This window comes from Phyllostomus hastatus, unplaced genomic scaffold (assembly GCF_019186645.2).
Source record: "Phyllostomus hastatus isolate PE091 unplaced genomic scaffold, TTU_PhHast_1.1 phas_scaffold_78, whole genome shotgun sequence".
NCBI classification, from domain to species: domain Eukaryota; kingdom Metazoa; phylum Chordata; class Mammalia; order Chiroptera; family Phyllostomidae; genus Phyllostomus; species Phyllostomus hastatus.
In genome coordinates this window covers 91612674-91626212 of record NW_025334041.1, presented here as the reverse complement: position 1 = coordinate 91626212, position 13539 = coordinate 91612674, and the positions used below count along the sequence as shown (strand labels likewise).

Sequence of the window (13539 nt, the reverse complement as noted above, 5' to 3'; positions counted from 1 at the left end):
ACCCAAAAGAGACCCACCCCAAGGCACATCACAATTAAAATGACAAAATTTCAAGACAAAGAGAGAATATTAAAGGCAGCAAAGGGAGAAAAAAGGAAGTAACATACAAGGGAGCCCCAATAAGGCTAACAGCTGACTTCTCAATGGAAACACTTCAAGCCAGAAGAGAATGGCAAGAACTACTCCAGGTAATGAGAACCAGAGGGCTGCAACCAAGGCTACTATATCCAGCAAGGCTCTCGATCAAGATAGAAGGCCAAATAAGAAGCTTCCCAGACAAAAGAAGTCTAAAACAATACACCTCGACCAAACTAGCTCTGCAAGAGATTCTAAAAGGACTGCTTTAAGGAGGAGAGAAGAAAGAGAGAGAGAGAGAGAGGAACACACGTACATAAAAGACAATGAATAAGTACCTATCAATAATAACCTTAAACATAAATGGATTAAATGCTCCAATCAAAAGACAAAGAATAGCTGATTGGATAAGAAAAAATGACTCACATATCTGCTGTCTACAAGAGACCCATCTCAGGATAAAAGACCTACACAGGCTGAAAGTGAAGGGCTGGAAACAAATCTTCCAAGCAAATGGACAGGAAAAAAAAGCCGGGGTAGCAATATTCATATCAGACAAAATAGACTTCCAAAAAAGGTCAATACAGAGAGACCCAGAAGGTCACTTCATAATACTCAAGGGAAGAATCCATCAAGAAGACATAAATATTGTAAATATATATGCACCCAACATAGGAGCACCCAAATACATAAAGAAAATCTTAGAGGACTTCAAGAAAGATATGGACAGCAACACAATTATAGTGGGAGATTTTAACACCCCACTATCAAAAATGGACAGATCTTCTAAACAAAAATATCAACAAAGATATTGTGGCATTGAACAATACCCTTGATGAAATGGACTTTACTGATATATACAGAGCTCTCCATCCAAAAAAAGCTAAATATACATTCTTTTCAAATGTACACGGAACATTCTCAAAGATAGACCACATGATAAGACACAAAACAAGCCTCAAGAATTTCAAGAAAATTGAAATCATACCAAGCATTTTCTCATATCACAAGGGACTGAAGCTAGAAACCAACCCGAAGGAGAAAAAACAAAAATACTCAAAATCATGGAGATTAAATAGCATGCTATTAAACAATGAATGGGTCAAGAATGATATTAGGGAAGAAATCAAAAGGTTTCTGGAAACAAACGAAAACGAACTCACAACAACCCAAAACTTATGGGACACAGCCAAGGCAGTCCTGAGAGGGAAGTTCATAGCGATACAGGCCCACCTAAAAAGGTTAGAAACATTCCAAACAAACAACCTAACCCTACGTCTACAAGAACTCGAGGAACAACAACAAAGACAGCTCACAGCAAGCAGAAGGAAGGAAATAACCAAGATCAGAGCAGAATTAAATGACATAGAGACTAAAAGCACAATTCTAAGGATCAATGAATCCAAGAGCTGGTTCTTTGAAAAGATAAACAAAATCGACAAGCCTTTAAGCAGACTCATCAAGAAAAAAAAAGAGAAGACCCAAATAAACACAATCAGAAATGAAAGAGGAGAGATTACAACAGATACCACAGAAATACAAAGGATTGTAAGAAATTACTACAAAGAGCTGTATGCCAAGAAATTTGAAAACCTAGATGAAATAGACAACTTTCTAGAAAAATATAATCCTCCAAAATTCAATGAAAAAGAAGCAGAAAGTCTGAATAGACCAATAACAACAAAAGAAATTGAAGCAGTAATCAAAAAACTCCCAACACACAAAAGCCCGGGACCAGATGGTTTCACAGGAGAATTCTACGAAGCATTTAAGGAAGAGCTAACCCCTATCCTTCACAGACTATTCCAAAAAATCCAAAAAAGATGGGAGTCTCCCAAACTCTTTTTATGAGGCCAACATCATCCTAATTCCAAAACCAAATAAAGACACAACAAAGAAAGAAAACTTCAGGCCAATATCACTGATGAACATTGACGCTAAAATCCTCAACAAAATACTGGCAAACCGCATCCAACAGTACATTAAAAAGATTATACACCATGACCAAGTGGGATTCATTCCAGGGATGCAAGGATGGTTCAATATTCGCAAGTCAGTAAATGTAATACATCACATAAACAAAAGCAAAGACAAAAACCACATGATCATATCAATTGATGCAGAAAAAGCATCTGATAAGGTACAGCACCCATTCATGATAAAAACACTCGGCAAAGTGGGAATAGAGGGAGCATTCCTCAACATAATAAAGGCCATATATGAGAGACCTTCAGCCAACATCATTCTCAATGGGCAAAAATTAAAACCTTTTCCATTAAGATCAGGAACAAGACAAGGCTGTCCACTTTCACCACTTCTATTCAATATAGTACTGGAAGTTTTAGCCACAGCAATCAGACAAGAAAAAGAAATAAAAGGCGTCCAAATCGGAAAGGAGGAAACAAAACTGTCACTGTTTACAGATGACATGATAGTATACATGGAAAATCCTATTGACTCTACCAAAAAACTGCTTGACCTAATAAATGAATTTGGCAAAACAGTGGGATACAAAGTCAATATCCAGAAATCAAAGGCATTTCTGTACACCAACAATGAAACAGCAGAAGCAGAGATCAAGGAAAAAATCCCATTTGAAATAACAAAAAGAAAAATAAAATATCTAGGAATAAACCTAACCAAAGAGGTAAAAGACCTGTATTCAGAAAACTACACAACACTGAAGAAAGAAATCAAGGAAGGCACAAACAAATGGAAACATATACCGTGTTCATGGATTGGAAGAATTAATATCATCAAAATGTCCATACTACCCAAAGCAATTTACACATTCAATGCAATTCCTATTAAAGTACCAATGGCATATTTCACAGACATAGAACAAACACTTCAAAAAATTTATATGGAATTATAAATGACCCTGAATAGCTGCTGCAATTTTGAGAAAGAAGAGTAAAGTAGGAGGGATCACAATACCCGACACTATACTACAAGGCTACTGTAATCAAAACAGCCTGGTACTGGCATAAAAACAGGCACATAGACCAATGGAACAGAACAGAGAGCCCAGAAATAAACCCAGGTCTCTATGGTCAATTAATATTTGACAAAGGAGGCAGCAACATAAAATGGAATAAAAATAGCCTCTTCAACAAATGGTGTTGGGAGAACTGGACAGCCACGTGCAAAAAAAATGAAACTTGAGCACCAACTTACACCATATACAAAAAATAAATTCAAGGTGGATAAAAGACTTGAATATAAAACATGACACCATTAAAGTCCTAGAGGAGAACGTAGGGTAGGGAAATCTCAGATATTTCACGAAGAAACTTTTTACTGACGTGTCCCCTAGAGCAAGGGACATAAAGGAAAGAATAAACAAATAGGACCTCATCAAAATTAAAAGCTTCTGCACAGCTAAAGAAAACAGTATGAAAATTAAAAGAGAACCAACTGTATGGGAAAACATATTTGCCAATGATACCTCAGACAAGGGTCATCTCCAAAATATATAGAGAACTTACACGACTGCACTCTAAGAAGACAAGGAATCCACTTAAAAAGTGGGCAAAGGACTTGAACAGACACTTCTCCAAGGAGGACATACAGAAAATCCAAAGACACATGAAACGATGTTCAATATTGCTAGCTATGAGAGAGATGCAAATTAAAACCACAATGAGATACCACTTCACACCAGACAGAATGGCCATCATAAACAAAGCAACAAACAACAAGTGTTGGAGAGGTTGTGGAGAAAAGGGGACCCTAGTGCACTGTTGGTGGGACTGCAGACTGGTACAACCACTATGGAAAGCAGTATGGAACTTCCTCAGAAAACTAAAAATGGATCTGCCTTTTGACCCTGCAATTCCACTGCTGGGACTCTATCCTAAGAATACTAAAACACCAATCCAAAAGAACCTATGCATCCCAATGTTCATAGCAGCACAATTTACAATAGCTATGCTGGAAGCAACCAAGATGCCCATCAGTAAATGAATGGATCAAAAAACTATGGTACATTTACACAATGGAATTCTATGCAGCAGAAAGAAAGAAGGAGCTCCTACCCTTTGCAACAGCGTGGATGGAGCTGGAAAACATTATGCTAAGCGAAACAAGCCAGGCAATGAAAGACAAATATCATATGATCTCACCTTTAACAGGAACCTAAATAACTAAACAAAGGAACAAGCAAAATATAACCAAAGATACTGAAATAGAGGACAGGCTGATGGTGACCGGAGGGGAGAGAAGAGGGAATTTAAGGGGACAGTGGGAAGGGTTCACAGGAACAAACTTAAAGGACACATGGTCATAAACTAAGGGGAGGGTGGTAATGGGAGGGAAGGGGGGGGGGGGGGGGGGGAACTGGATTGGGAGTAAAAAGGAGAAAACTGTATTTGAACAATGATTAAAAAAAATTGAAAAAAAAATAGTCTTATGAAAAAAACAAAAAACAAAACTTTATACCACAGACATTTGTCACCATGTTCTTTATAGTACCAAACTGAAAACAACCTAAATATACAGCATAAAGAAATGGTTAAGTAGGTTTAACTACTATAATGTTGCTGAAAATTTATACAATCACTAAAGATTATGTTTATGAAGGCTTACATAATGAGAATACGCTTGTGTTTCTAACTGAAATACATGTACAAATCAAAATACTATATACAGTATGATAGCACCAGTGAAAAACATTAGTAACAATTTATACTTAGAAATATTCTTAGATGATAATCTTTTAGCTAACAGGGCTATGTTTTTTTCTACTTTTATACATTTTAAATTTTTTTGTGCGGTTTAAATTTCAATGTGCGGTTGCTGGGGGTTATGGCCTGCAACCCAGGCATGTACCCTGGCTGGGAATCGAACCTGGGACACTTTGGTTCCCAGCCCGCACTCAATCCACTGAGCTACGCCAGCCAGGGCTAAATTTTTTAATAAATGAGAAAATATTACTACTATACTACAGAGTCCAGCAGAAGTAAGGCCTGCTTGAGTATGGTTGGTAGCATAATAACATGAGTGTAATAATTTATAGTTTTAATTTGAACATTTTACCTAAAATGTCATATGGTGTACTTCAGTGTGATACTGTTATATTACAGAATTACATGCTTATGATTTTGGAATAAAAAAGGGGCTTATTTGTGCTGGACCCTGTATATTATTTTTAGCATCATGTAAAAATAAACTTCACAAAAGATTCTAGACCAAATTAGATCAAGTAAAAAAATGTACAATTACCTGTTTAATGATATTCTTTGCCGTAATAATCATTTCTTCACTATAGATTTCTAAAAAATTAAGTTTTCTTTGTTTTAAAAGTCCAAATACAAGAGACACTAGTCTTTCCTATCAAAATAAAAGAAGAGTATGTAACTTCACACTTTAAATATCAAATAGGCAGAAATCTCACAGGCAGTGTTCTAACACTGACAGAAATCTCACAGGCAGAAATACTAAATATCAAGGGTTTTATATTTTGATGCTCAGAACTCTATCTTTCATGTGGTATTTTCTAGAAGCCTAAAAAAACCCTTCCACAGCAATCTTGTCATCAGATTTTTGGAGTCAGTGTTCCAAGACAGGTCAATCCTATTACACAGCAGTGGATCAAATGAAGCTGGTTTAGAGCCAAAACAATCTTATTAGAGTGTATTTTGGCCTAGTTTCAAGTAGCTAGAAAGTATCCTTGCAGACTGTGATGACCAATAAATACTCTGTGATCCATGTGCTTTCCAATTAGTGGTCTAGAAGACTACAATGATGACTTGGACTATCTGTGGAACTGCAAACAGGTGAAAATATCTCTTAACTACTTAGACTGCTATCAGGGCTCTCTGGATTCTTCACTAGTTCTTGGCAGTAATCAGCACTGAAAAGTTATCAGGTGAATAAAGCCTGGATATGATATATTTGTATATGCATATACATAAAACATGTTCATAATATATGTTCAGTGAATGACTAGAGAATGACTAGTGAGTTACCGCATAATAATGAACACTTTTTAAAAGATATACTCCAATACATGCATACACATGGATATATGTTAACTTGTCCTATATCTACATTTTAAACTTGGTTTGAAGTTAAATAAAGACCTCATTTTAACTCCAATTTCTAATTAGGCTATGAAATTATTTTATTCTCTAATTTCACAGAATAATAAACAATTATGGTACTTGCTAAAGTCATGTAGTGAAGGACTTCGTAAGTCAAATAGAGGCTGAAATTTAATGGTTTTTTTTTCACTATAATCTGAGAATGTGTTCTAAACTACCGAAGTTAGGAATTAACTTCCTTAAGCAAAGACATAAATGTCATTCCACAGTTCAAAATACATACCTCTTCTAAAATTTGACAGTCATCTTCCAGTGGTCTATTTAAGTCACTGTGAGAATAAGTAGAAAATTCTGCAACCATCATTTTATCTATCAGTTTTTCTAATTCACAAAGCTGTGATCCCAAATGCCTACAAAGGAGGAAGAAATATTATATACAGTCATTAAAAGTCCAAATTCACTCTACAATTAAGGGAACTAGTAGGCAAAACTTCTCTGACAGTACTTGTGCAATAATGTTTTAGTAAAATGGAGTCCTTTAACTTAACAAAAATAACTGCAATAGTTTCACATCACCTCCCAAATTCTATTTTTTCTTTAACATACAGATCGATGTGTTATAGGAAACCTGGCTCTAGAAATTTCATGACTGCTTTTTTATTTACTTTTACAGATAAAATATTTAGATATTCTAACCTTTTTTTTAAATTGATTTGAGAGAGAGAGAGAGAAGGGAGTCAAGTCCTTTCTTCATTAACCATTTACTGAATATCAATGCCAGCAGCTCCCAAGTCATTCATTTATTCAACAAATACAAGTACCTACTATGTGCCAGATCCTGCTCTGCGTGCATATATCTGAAGGACTAACCAGAGGGATAGACTGATGTACTTTAATCTCTGTCATCATCAGTTTGAGTTACTTGCAATATCCCTCAGGTCAGCAAACTGAAAGTCATTAGAACATAAGACTAAAAATACAAAAATACTGAACTACAATCTATATACATGAAACTTTTTATCATAAAATGTTTCTTTTTAATATACCTCTAATATTTGCAGATCCTAGATAGCATTAAAGCAAGAAGGACTCTAATCTGGGCAGAGTTGTGGGGATGGTAAAGGCAAGTATCACTATTCGGAACATTTGGAAAAAGCATGCACTGTCCAAGAGATAAGAATGGTCCCATAAAGTCCCTGCTCTGCAGGGCACTAAGGATGAGTACCTTTATATACAAAGGAATATTTGCTACACAATCTAATAGCTTTATTTACTTACTTACTTACTTAATTTTAGAGAGAGGGGACGGGAGGGAGAGAAACAAGGATCAGCAGCCTCCTGCATGCGCCCCACTGAGGGACCAAACCAACAACCCAGGCTGGTGCCCTGACCAGGAATCAAACCCATGACCTTTTGTCTTACAGGACGACACTCGACCAACTGAGCCATACCAGGCAGGGTTAATAGCTTTATAAAAACAATGGGTTGAAGAAACCTAGGTATCTAGTTGGTCCAAAGTATTCCAAAAATTAAGTGATACAGACCATTGGGAAATCTGTTTATACCCCAGGATAAAAAAAATTTTTTTAAGTACTATCTTTGGGGGAAATTTTTAAACATTCATATTTAAATTTGTTAAAATTTAAATTCATGTTTAAATGTTTTAAATTTAAGGCTAAATTTAAACATCTGTAATTAAATTAAATAATAAACATATGCACACACATACATACATACTATATTTACTTAAAATAACATAAATCTGCATTTTGCAATATGAAAATTATATTTGTTATGGTTAATCAGAAGACTAGTAAGGTTCTCATAGATGGTACTAACATCTCATAATTATTAGAACATATCTACCAGTACAAACTAAAACAGTGTCATAAGGGGAATAGGGCAGTGTCTAGCAAAATTACATAGGCAAATACAGTCTTTGACCTAGGAATCTCACTTCTTGGAATCTGTCTCAGAGATACACTGGTAAAAATACAAAAGAATATACATTCACTGCAGCACCATTAACTGCAAAGGAATATAAACAACCCAAATGTTAACCAATAGGGGCTAGCTGAATGTATCATAGCAGACACCACATGCTTTTAAAAGAATTGAAGAATACCAGATAATATACTGTATACTGCTACAGAGCAGTTTCTCAACATCTTTTCACTATTGCCACCCTAATCAACAACTGCCCCCCCCATGAAATTTTAGTATCACAGATATACTATGTATCTGTTTACATACTGTAGTCCTTTGGAGGGTCACAAACCATTGTAATATCCAAGATTTTTTCACCCTTCAAGAACAAATTTTGCCCTTATGGGGTGATATTCTTGACCCTCACTGAGAATATATACTGTAGAGTCATCTCCAGGGTATGCCAGAGTAAGGTAAAAACAGCAAAATGAAAAAAATGTACAGTATGCTAATGCTTATTTTACATGAGGAACAGGTGGAGACATGAATGGATGGATGGATGAAGGGACGGAATGAAAGGATGGAAAAATATTAACTAAAACTTTTTTAAATGATGACCTACAGAGGTAAGTAGGGAGGAAAGTGACCAGGACAGAAATTAAATTTCTCTGAATATCTTTTGTTTCACAGATTTGACTTTAGAACCACAAAACTATTTAACATAGTTATAAAACAACATTACATCTTGCAAGATCAAACCTATATATATAGGTTTATATATATATCAAAAGCAAATGAAACAAACAAACTTAACTGTATATTGAGTTAGTATCCAAATTTACCCAAAGAGGAATTATTTCAATGGACATTGAAACATGGTAACTTATCAATTCATTCAACAAAGGACATATCCTTAAGAAAAAGAAATCCTACATTTGTAGTAATCATATTGTTAGTTCTGAGAGCATTCTATTGATATTAGGAGATAAAACAAATAAGTAATTATGTTGACATCATTAGAAACCACAGTTTTCAGCCTGTTCAAAAGGATATATAGGTAAGACTGAATTCTATAATCCTGAATTTAAGTTGAAACTATCAATACAAACTCAGATTTCTTTTCTTTATAAAGGAAAAATTATTTTCTAGCTGTGTCTACTACAAATTACCTCTGGTTCCAAGACTGTAATTTTTAAATACCATTTCCTACTAAAAGAAACTAGAGCTGCTTAGAGAAGTGGGAGATTACAAGTCTGGACAGAAAATACATGAATATCTTGTCATAACACAAAGTAAAAAAACAATCAATGACTACTCATGGAATCATGTCAAAAGGACTCAAGAATGAATGGGAAGAGGTTCTTCCAAAAGACAGAAAAATTTGAACACTGATAAAAACAGCAAAGAATTTAAATACTTCAGATATATATAAATTCATGTGTTTATAAAAATATTTTTAAAAACTCATCAGTCACCTTTAGAGGATGCTAGATTTTCAAATCATTTTTTTAAAATTTCTAAGTGAAAAGATTCTAGAATTTATCCTGCCTACACTTGTAAAAAATGTACTTCAGAGTTATCAAATAATTATTATGTAGAAATACAGCTTTAAGGAAATATTCCAGTTAGTAAATGAATAATGAAGTACAGAATTAGAGTATCATGATTTGGAACTCTAAATGAGATGATAAATCTAGGCAATGATCATTAAATATCTGTTAATAGCACAAAAAAGACAGACAACCAGATATATGCTTCTTGATTGAAATACACACCACTACCTATTAGGTGCTCTTGATGAAAAGTAAAACTTAAATCTGATCAAGCCTTTAAATGTAACTATCAGTTTACAGAAAACATGGGCAAAAGAAAAACATGATAAACACGGGGATGTGGCAATATCCAGACTGTGAGAAGGCTCTATAAGACAATTCAATTTCTTCAATAAATATTTTGAAAGGGAGAATACACAAGAATGGAAAACTATATATTAAGACACTTGAAATATATTATTTAGATCCTTATTTCACACATTATAGATCCTTATTATTTAGATCCACATATTATTTAGATCCTTATTTCAACAAACACTATAAAAAAGAATTCTGAGACAAACAGGAAAATCTGAAAACTGAAAATCTGAAAGCTGTGTGAAAATATAAATATTGGTTAAGTTTTTAAAGATATTTTTCTTTCAAGATACATAATGAAATATTTATAAATAAAATGAAATAATGTTTTGAATTTGTTTCCAATCCAGGAGTGGAGGGGCACAAGGAAAACAAAGTTGGCCATCAGTTTGTTAACTCCCAGGTGATTTACAATGTATTCAGCTTCATACAATTCTCTATATAATTTCCTCTATTTCTGAGTACTTTGAGTTTTCAATAAGGTTTTTTTTTAAGTATCAACATGGTAAGACATAAATCTACCCATAACTTTACCATTGCTTGGTTCTCAATTTTTATGAAAATCAGATTCATTACAGGTTATGTGTTACTTTCAGGTATGTGTTACCTTCAGGTATGAATGAATGGTCTTCTACAAATCCCAGTATAGAATTATGGTAAAAAGTCAATATGATTGTATCTACCAATATTTGGGCATCAAAATAATAAAACTCTGTAATTTCAGCATAGTAACTTATATATGACAATTTCTGTTTGATCTCAATATTGTCTTAAGTAAATGAAAACCTTTATTCTTATGCATTCTTTAACTACTTTTAAAGTCTAATAAATATAATTAAAAAGAACAGATATGAATTTCAATACTAACATCAAATAGTATTTCATAATCACAGGTATGTAATATATGCACAAAGATATGTCTAAACAAATCTTTAAACAAAACTTCCAGGATTAAAATGTTCTACAAGACTCACACATTCATCCTTGCTGTTTTTCTATTCTTGACTATTATAACAACAGATATAATAATAATGACCCACACATTATTAATCTTATTGAAAATATTTAATAATGCTGTTACCAGCTCATTTTAAAAGTATATATCCTAACAATCACATACAGTAATTTAGGGTGGTAAAAGAAATCTACTGAAACAATAAAGAACTAAAATAACACTTTCTGAAAAAAGTACTTACTGTTTTATATGATAAAAAAAATTGGAACTCCAATACTTCCTACTTTGACATGCCTCAATTTCTACATTAATTCAGATCTTCTACTAAACTGTTCACTACAATGACCTTTGTGCTGCTTTTATCAGAGAAACATACATCAATAAACTCTACAATAATATTAGTGTTATCAAATTGTAAAAAGTCTGGTTTCTGGCTTCACCCTAGAGCACACAATTTGAATGCTTCCTTGCTACAATGTTTTGAAAATCTAAATTATAGATTATATCAGGATCAAAGACTTTTTTACGTACCTTTGATAATTCCAATAATAAAAATCTCTTAAATGGAATCCCAAGATGACCTTAGATCAATGAAAGCACAATAAACTGGGACATACAACTAACTGAATGTTTTCCACCTTTTCTTAAAAAAAAAAAGTTTATGACTAGGAAAAAAGCTAGTTTTATTAAGTTTTATTTTAAAATCAATTGCCATGGTAGGTCCTGGCTCAGCAAACTTGTACCTTAATTGCCCATGATTTTACCTCTATCACATTATAAAACTAGCATTGATATTCCCAGTGATCTATTTGAGGTCCTATAAATCCTCAAATATATTTAAAAGCATACATAGCTCTTGGGTTAGATGAGACCTAGGCTGAATCCTGACTCTACTGTTTTATAACTTGAGCCATGACTTGGAGCAAGTTATGTATGCCTTTCTATGCCTCAGTGTCCTTATCTATTAGATTGGGATAAGATTACTGACCTCACAGAGGTGTTTAAGGTGGAGGAGGGGGGAGTGGGAGGCAGAATAAAATAATACATGCAATACATACTTAGCACAGTACCTGGTACAGAGTACCAAAGATTTTTTTAAATGTTCTTAGGTTTTATAGTAGTGGTAGTAATAGAGTAATTGTGGTATTAAGTAGCAAAGAAAAAAGTTAACAATGGTGAAAACAGAGTTTCTACATAAAACTTTACAATAAGAAAGAGCAAATAACAACACTGCATCCTCAAATTTCAAGGTAACTGAAGTTTTTGTATGTCAAAACCTGCAAGATATCAAAGTTCAAATACATTCTGAAGTTTATAATGACTTTTCTGTATTACATCTGCTTAACAAACAATTCAATGTCATTAACTGCAGCAACACTTTTAGGTAAAAGTAGTACAGATTACAGATGATATATTTTGTTATACTGATTACCAGAAATTTGTTACTGCTAATAGCAAACTTTCGTTCCATGAGTAGTGGTTAAAAATATTTATATCCTAATAATTCAAAGTGCCCAATTTTCAACAATTGAGGCAGTAAAATCACTTAAAAAATTTTTAACTACAAAAATCAACAAAGGTACAAAAGATCCATTTTAATAATTACGAATTACTCAATGAGACAAAATTTCCCACTGTGCAAATTACTGTCCACATTCAGAAGAGGGAATTAAACTGGGATTTTTACACTGATTAACAGATACATTGTACCCCTAACACATTAGTAGAGCCCTCTTTGAATAGACAGGAAGACATTTTAGTTGAAATTTTTGTTTTAAAAAGAATAAAATTATATAAGAAGATGTGACCACTTTAATTCCAAATTCTGAAAAAGTAAGAGTACCGATGGTAATTTAAAACCAGGCTTTTCAATTCTAATGCATTTTAAAGTCCTAAAAAAGCTTTTTAAAAAGGCAGCTGTGAAGGCCTTACCTTCTAGAAAGTCTAACTTAATTGATTTGGATGGAGTGTGGCATGCTTTTCATCATATAAAGCTCCTCTGAGAGTTTTAATATGCAGCTAGGATTAAGAACTACAGTCATACATAAACTATAAATGGTTAACTAGGGACAGTGATTACAAAAAGTGAAAGAAAGGAAAAAAAGAATACGATAATGATACCAAGAGTCAATATACATTAGGTAATACTCTGGATCATTCAGATTCCATAAATACATAGTAAGATGTATTTATGACATCTTGCTCAAAACATTTAGGGCCCATTAGAAAAATTCTTTAAGAAAAATCACAAATAACAAAATATGAAAGAATGTTATTAAATTGCATTAGCATATAAGCAAAATGTCCTGGAGGTTCACAAGTCACAAAAATGTATACAGAAAATATCAAGGTCAAAAATATGGAAAGAATGAAAAAAATACTTAAGTATTTTTTACTACCACTGGCTAAAAAATATATGATATTTTCAGAAAACCTGTACACAAATAAAACATTCAAATTCTTTTTAAATAGAGATTTGCAATTGTACTAATTTGACTATTGGAAGATTTTGATGTCAAAGTTCCCTTTAAAAGTGTTAGGAAAAAAACATAGCTGAAAGCAAATCTGGACTAAGATCTATCAAATGGAAAGACTATTAACAAATTAATCCAACAGAATCCTTGGTTCT

General features: G+C 33.4%; 1 protein-coding gene across 3 annotated transcripts in view; it reads right to left on the bottom strand.

The window, feature by feature from the left end:
• VPS54 (VPS54 subunit of GARP complex) overlaps positions 1–13539 on the bottom strand; it is a 103530-nt gene that overhangs the window by 52074 nt on the left and 37917 nt on the right. For all 3 annotated transcript variants that reach the window (XM_045828432.1, XM_045828433.1, XM_045828430.1), the window contains 2 exons: positions 6403–6529; positions 5299–5406 (listed from right to left, as the gene is read on the bottom strand). In XM_045828432.1, coding sequence (XP_045684388.1) covers positions 5299–5406; positions 6403–6529 — 235 coding nt within the window. The remainder of the gene's footprint in view (positions 1–5298; positions 5407–6402; positions 6530–13539) is intronic.